The 6,721-nt window shown below is 35.0% G+C and overlaps 1 protein-coding gene across 3 annotated transcripts; it reads left to right on the top strand.

Moving 5' to 3' along the window:
* Positions 1-254: 254 nt before the first annotated feature.
* On the top strand, positions 255-6,650 carry LOC125836460 (40S ribosomal protein S4-like). 3 transcript variants are annotated; one of them, XM_049515633.1, is made up of 6 exons: positions 255-296; positions 1,459-1,536; positions 1,627-1,807; positions 2,091-2,188; positions 2,324-2,690; positions 6,341-6,650. In XM_049515633.1, exons 1-6 carry the CDS (start codon positions 294-296, stop codon positions 6,406-6,408), a joined length of 795 nt encoding a protein of 264 aa, XP_049371590.1. In that variant the 5' UTR covers positions 255-293; the 3' UTR covers positions 6,409-6,650. The 3 variants fall into 3 exon arrangements, with proteins under 3 accessions (XP_049371590.1, XP_049371589.1, XP_049371588.1); XM_049515632.1 differs by lacking the exons at positions 1,459-1,536; positions 1,627-1,807; positions 2,091-2,188; positions 2,324-2,690 and adding exons at positions 5,164-5,241; positions 5,337-5,517; positions 5,786-5,883 and having other exon boundaries at positions 5,974-6,650; XM_049515631.1 differs by lacking the exons at positions 255-296; positions 1,459-1,536; positions 1,627-1,807; positions 2,091-2,188; positions 2,324-2,690 and adding exons at positions 4,107-4,223; positions 5,164-5,241; positions 5,337-5,517; positions 5,786-5,883 and having other exon boundaries at positions 5,974-6,650.
* Positions 6,651-6,721: the final 71 nt, after the last annotated feature.

Genomic DNA, 6,721 nt, shown 5'->3' with positions numbered 1-6,721 from the left:
ATATTCACATAATACCGATATTTTGTGAGATATTTGTTTTCAATGAAAACATTTTACATGAAAAACATTTTCGTTCATACCGAACATATCCATAGAAGCTATATTTGTTAGTTTATCCCAGGGGCCCTTCGTGCAATTTGTTCGATAGAAAGGCCCGTATCTAGGTAGTTACACGGCCCAACTTACTTGGGCCCAAAACAAATTGATAGTATTTAAGAGATTGTATCTTCATCTCCTTAGGGTTCAACACACACACCTCTCGCCGGCAGCTATTCAATCGGAAAACCGCCAAAATGGTTTGTTTTATCTCTCTGTTAATTCTTGTCAATGGTGTTTAGCTCATTGTTTGTTGTCTGACAGATCAGTTTGTATTGTAGTCTTCATCGATTTTGTTCTAGGTCTAGAATGTACTGTATCAGTTTTACCTTTGTTAATTGTTTGCTATATGCGTAATGCATCAACTACTATATTCGTGGTTGTTCCTTGTGATTCATTCCCTCAAATGTATGGTGTTGATCCCAAGTGGTGCTGGTTAATTTTAGGGCTCGTATGCGGAAATAATCAATTGCATTAGTTACTGTCGCCACTCGCCACTAGATATCAGTGGGTCATTTTTTTGAATTGTATTTTGCAGTCACAACTTCGAATGTGATTTCTCTTACTCTTTGTTTGTGTTGTATTGTATCTTACTTAATTGTTTTAATGAGTACAACATTTTGGATAGATTATATTCCTCTACTACTATAGTCTATAGAGGTGTTTTAATTGATATAATAAAATTCTTAAATAATTTGTAAAGATAGAGATAGAAAGTAAACAAATCAATCAGACCAAATTGGTGTTACACAAAATACTAACACTCTTCATGCTTACCTAAGTATGTGTTTGCCCATGAAACGTTTCAACTTTTTCGGTAGTTGGTACTTTTGAATTCAACTTGAAGTTATTCCAAAATTTTCATGAATTTGATTAACAACAAAAATATGTTTTCACTACAAATTTCTCATGTAATGTCAAGTATCATTCTTTTTTACTTTGAAAAAAAAACTGCTACTTTTCTAATTTCAAAATGAAACATCGCCAAATGTCCTGATTTAAAGATCCAATAAAATAAAGTTTTAAGAAATAATCAAAACAGACGTTGTATTTAACTACACAATATTATATGTAACAACAATCCAAAATTATGCTTTTGACAATGAAATTTCTGTAGTATAGTTCACGTTGTGTACTCTATGAATTGAAAAATTGTTCTTTACCTATGTGAAAGAACACGCTTCTAGCTTTGTCTGACATGGATAGATTTTAATATAAAGCTGTGTAATAGCTCCCCTTCTATTTTTGGTAAATTGACTTTTGTTCTTTCAGCTTTCATTTATACGAGTGGTAAGATTTTTGCATTTAGGCTTTGTAAACATCATACGAAAGTGAATTTCGTAACTTCTTCTTTATGTATAGGCAAGAGGGTTGAAGAAACATTTGAAGAGGCTCAATGCGCCTAAGCATTGGATGCTTGATAAACTTGGAGGTGCTTTTGTAAGTGACATCTCTTTCCCTTAAGTCTTTTTTCTTTTGAATAATACAACTTAGTTTCCTGCTTCTTGACTTTACTGTTCTCTTCCGTAGGCTCCCAAACCTTCTTCTGGTCCACACAAATCAAGGGAATGTTTGCCATTGGTTATTATCCTCAGGAACAGGTTGAAATATGCTTTGACATACCGTGAGGTCATTTCAATCTTGATGCAACGACAAGTTATGGTTGATGGGAAAATTAGGACAGATAAGACTTACCCTGCTGGTTTCATGGGTATGAACACCTCCATTAGATTGTTTTTTCATTTCATAACCTTTAGATTATATTTTCCTTATTTCTGTACCGTCTAGGTTTTGTTCATTTCCAGACAAAAGTAATAATACTGATTCATCTATATACACATGCTTTCACATTTCTAAAGACAATTGTTGATCACTGTCTACAAATTTTTTCATTAAAAATCATTTTGTCTGGTCTCTTTTATTTCTTTTTTTCTTGTTGCTATGTTTGTTGAATCCCTTGACAAATTGGTAATTCTCATATTTTCTTCATATAGATGTTGTTACGATTCCAAAGACAAATGAGAGCTTCCGGCTTCTTTATGACACTAAGGGTCGGTTCCGTCTCCACTCACTCAGAGATGAGGAAGCCAAGGTTTGATTTTCATATTTTTGAATTTTTGTGTTGACGGAACTGAGTAGATAATTGTAAAATGTTCAGCTCATCTGATCCTGTTTCCTTTGGATGCTGTGCTGTTGGAGTAGTCACATTGTTTTCTGCTCTTTGCAGTTCAAACTTTGCAAGGTTCGATCTGTGCAGTTTGGACAGAAGGGAATCCCATATCTCAACACTTATGATGGAAGAACAATCCGCTACCCTGATCCCCTCATCAAGGCCAATGACACCATCAAGCTGGACTTAGATTCCAATAAGATTGTTGACTTCATCAAATTTGATGTTGGTAATGTGGTCATGGTTACTGGTGGTAGAAACAGGGGGCGTGTAGGAATTCTTAAGAATAGAGAGAAGCACAAGGGTAGCTTTGAGACAGTTCACATTCAGGATTCCCTGGGGCATGAGTTTGCTACCCGTTTGGGGAATGTGTTCACTCTTGGTAAAGGTAGTAAGCCATGGGTGTCTCTACCTAAGGGTAAAGGTATCAAGTTATCTATCATTGAAGAGGCTCGCAAGAGGATGGCTACTCAATCAGCTACAACTGCTTAAAAATGATAGGTTGAACTTGAGATGAATTTAATAGATTGGGCCATGTTTCTCTTTGTTTAGAGGGATGCCATTCTTATTCTGTGTGTTGCATTTCACAATCTGTGTACTCGGTACTGATTTACTTGCCTTTTTTTGTCGGGAAAAAAGGTAGACTGAGTTGAGATCAATCAGTTGCCTTTTATGTGATAGTATTTTATTGCGACAGAGTGAGTTTAAGGACCTTGTCCATTAGTATATTCACTTATTTCAAAATGAGTTTTTGGTTGTAATATTTTCAAATCTAACCTGGAGTTGGATTCCAAATTTTGTTTAGTGCAGTATACCTGATTCCTAATTTCATTTTCATAAACTTCATATAAAGTGGGCTCTTTTGTCCTGCAAATAGTATAATCAAGCATAACTGTCTAATTTGATAAATTTTCGGAATCTATTTCCAAATGATTTTTGATTTCGATGTAATTTTGTTGTTCAATTTGTTAGCGAGTTGTTTCACTAGAGTTAAAGTGAGAAGTTTAGTTATAAATTATTTAGCATATCACTTAAGTATTAATGACACTTGATAATGGTAACATAATCCATTTTTTATTATTAACGGTAAGGGAAAGTGGAAATTGCACATTCTCACCAACAAGATGAAAGTTTTCGGTCAAAGTTATTTATGCTTGTCTAGATGCAATTAGTTTTCTAGTGACAACTCTTTAAGGCAAAAGATCAACTAAAACTATTTAGTTCATAAATAGTGATTTTATTTCTGCTAATTTAAGTGTCCAAATCCATTTTATGTATAGGTGTTAAGATTGAATACAAAGTTTAAAGAAATTATCTCTGAAAATCGATGATATGAAAAGTTTGACATGTCTATTCATTTTCCTTTTTATAAAAAAAAAAAACTTCAATATCAAGTGGGTGCTTTGCAAAACAAAAATGCTGAACACCGTAGTAAGTTATATTTGGCACAAAACGAACACTTAGTAGACATAAAAATGCACTACTAGGTACGCCTTAGTAGAAATAAACATGGTGTTTAACGAAAGAGCAAATAGAACCTAACGGTAAACTCTCACGTCAATTCCATCACAATAGTAAATTGTTGCCTGTATAACAAAATAGAATGTTATACTTGGTTTTCAAGCTAGAAATAAGGAGATGCATCCTATTAGGTGTATTTACTACCAAATTCAAAGTCTCATTACATAGCTTGAACATCATTATTTCAGATAAATATAGAGGCTATGTTTGTTGGGCCGCATAAACGAAGTTACTCAGCCCGTGTAATTTGTTCGATAAATAAGGCCCATATTCTGGGTGATTTAGATGGCCCAACATGCTTTAGGCCCAAAACAAATTGGGTATGTACTATAGTATTTAAGAGATTGTATCTTCATCTCGTTAGGGTTTAAGACACACACCTCTCGCCGGTAGCCGTCACTCGCGGCAGCTAATCAGTCGGAAAACCGCCAAAATGGTTTATTTTCTTCTCTCTGTGTTAATTCATCTCGTCAAGTTTGTTTAGCTTATTGTTTGTTGCCTGATAGATCAGTTGTATTTTAGTCTTCATGGCTTTTGTTCCAGTTCTAGACTGTACTGTATCAGTTATACCTTTGCTAATTGTTTGCTATATGCGTAATGCATCTAAGACTATATTTTTGGATGTTCCTTTCGATTTATGCGCTCAAATGTATGTGTTGATCTCAAGTGGTGCTGGTTAATTTTAGGGCTCGTATGTGAAAATAATCAATTGCATTATGTTCCTTTCGATTTATGCGCTCAAATGTATGTGTTGATCTCAAGTGGTGCTGGTTAATTTTAGGGCTCGTATGTGAAAATAATCAATTGCATTAGTTACTGTCGCCAATAGTGTATTCAGTTTTTTTTTTTAATTGTATTTTGCTGTCATTGTGATTGCTGTTGCACTCTGTGTTGTACTGTATCCTACTGGATTGTTTCAATGAATACAACATTTGGATAATTTTATGGTTCTACAGATAGAGCTACTTTAAAAAGTTAATTTTAATACAAAATAAGATTTACTAAATAATTAGTAAAGACATAGTGAGAAAATAAATAAATCAGACCAAATTGGTCGTTACACAAAGTGAGACCAATACCTAACTGTTGATTTAATGATAGCTTAGGATTTGGACATTGAAATTGTGTAGTATAGTTCAAGTTGTTGACTAGATGTTTTGAAAAAATGTTCTTTACCTTTGTGAAAGAACATGCTTCTAGCGTTGTTTGACATGGATAGATTTTAATAAAAAGCTGTGGAATAGCTCCCCTTTTTATTTTTGGTAAATTGACTTTTGTTCTTTCAGCTTTCATTTATATAAGTGGTAAGATTTGTGCATTTGGGCTTTTGAAACATTATACTAAAGTGAATTTCATAACTTCTTCTCTATATATAGGCAAGAGGGTTGAAGAAACATTTGAAGAGGCTCAATGCGCCTAAGCATTGGATGCTTGATAAACTTGGAGGTGCTTTTGTAAGTGACATATCTTCCCCTTAGGTCTTTGTTTTAATAGTACTACTTAGTTTCCTGCTTCTTGACTTTACTGTTCTCTTTGGTCTCTACTGCAGGCTCCCAAGCCTTCTTCTGGTCCACATAAATCAAGGGAATGTTTGCCATTGGTTATTATCCTTAGGAACAGGTTGAAATATGCTTTGACATACCGTGAGGTCATTTCTATCTTGATGCAACGCCAAGTTATGGTTGATGGGAAAGTTAGGACAGATAAGACTTACCCTGCTGGTTTCATGGGTAAGAACACCTCCATTAGATTGTTTTTCATTTCAAAACCTTTAGATTTATGCTCTCCTTATTTCTGTAGTGCCTAGGATTGTAATCTTACTGATTCATCTATGTACACATGCTTTCACAGTTCCAAAGACAATTGTTTATCAGAGTGTCTACAAGTTTTTTCATCAAAAAACATTTTGTCTTGTGTCCTTTTTTCTTCTTTTTTTCTTGTTGCTATGTTTGTTGAGTTCCTTGACAAATTGGTAATGCGGTTATTTTCTTTGTGTAGATGTTGTTACTATTCCAAAGACTAATGAGAGTTTCCGACTTCTTTATGACACTAAGGGTCGGTTCCGTCTCCACTCACTCAGAGATGAGGAAGCCAAGGTTTGAACCTATTTCCTGCTCCTTCTTTATTCCGGATTCCTTTGGATGCTGTGCTGTTAAAGTAGTGACCTTGTTTTCTGCTCTTTGCAGTTCAAACTTTGCAAGGTTCGATCTGTGCAGTTTGGACAGAAGGGGATCCCATATCTCAACACTTACGATGGAAGAACAATCCGCTACCCCGATCCCCTCATCAAGGCCAATGACACCATCAAGCTGGACTTAGATTCCAATAAGATTGTTGACTTCATCAAATTTGATGTTGGAAATGTGGTCATGGTTACTGGTGGTAGAAACAGGGGGCGTGTTGGAATTCTTAAGAACAGAGAGAAGCACAAGGGTAGCTTTGAGACAGTTCACATTCAGGATTCCCTGGGGCATGAGTTTGCTACCCGTTTGGGAAATGTGTTCACTCTTGGTAAAGGTAGTAAGCCATGGGTGTCTCTACCTAAGGGTAAAGGTATCAAGTTATCTATCATTGAAGAGGCTCGCAAGAGGATGGCTGCTCAATCAGCTACAACTGCTTAAAAATGATAGGTTGAACTTATGATAAATTTAACAGGTTGGGCCATGTTTCTCTTTGTTTAGAGAGATACCAATCTTATTTTGTATGTTGGATTTTAACATTTTTGTACTTGGTGCCGTTTAACTTTGTTTTGTTGGGAAAAGAGGTTGACTGAGTTTAAGATCATTCATTTGCTTTTTATGTGATAGTGTTTTGTTGGTCGCTTAGTTTAATTGCCTTGGCCATGAGATTATTCATTTATTTCAAAATGAGATTTTGGTTATAAAATTTTCAAATCCAACCTGGAGTTGGATTTCAAGTTTTGTTTAGTGCTCT

The sequence above is a fragment of the Solanum verrucosum genome, unplaced genomic scaffold (genome assembly GCF_900185275.1).
Source record: "Solanum verrucosum unplaced genomic scaffold, falcon-dt-bn FXZP01000278.1, whole genome shotgun sequence".
Classification (NCBI taxonomy): domain Eukaryota; kingdom Viridiplantae; phylum Streptophyta; class Magnoliopsida; order Solanales; family Solanaceae; genus Solanum; species Solanum verrucosum.
The sequence above is the reverse complement of the archived record's forward strand: the minus strand, read 5'-3'. Positions and strand labels throughout refer to the sequence as shown.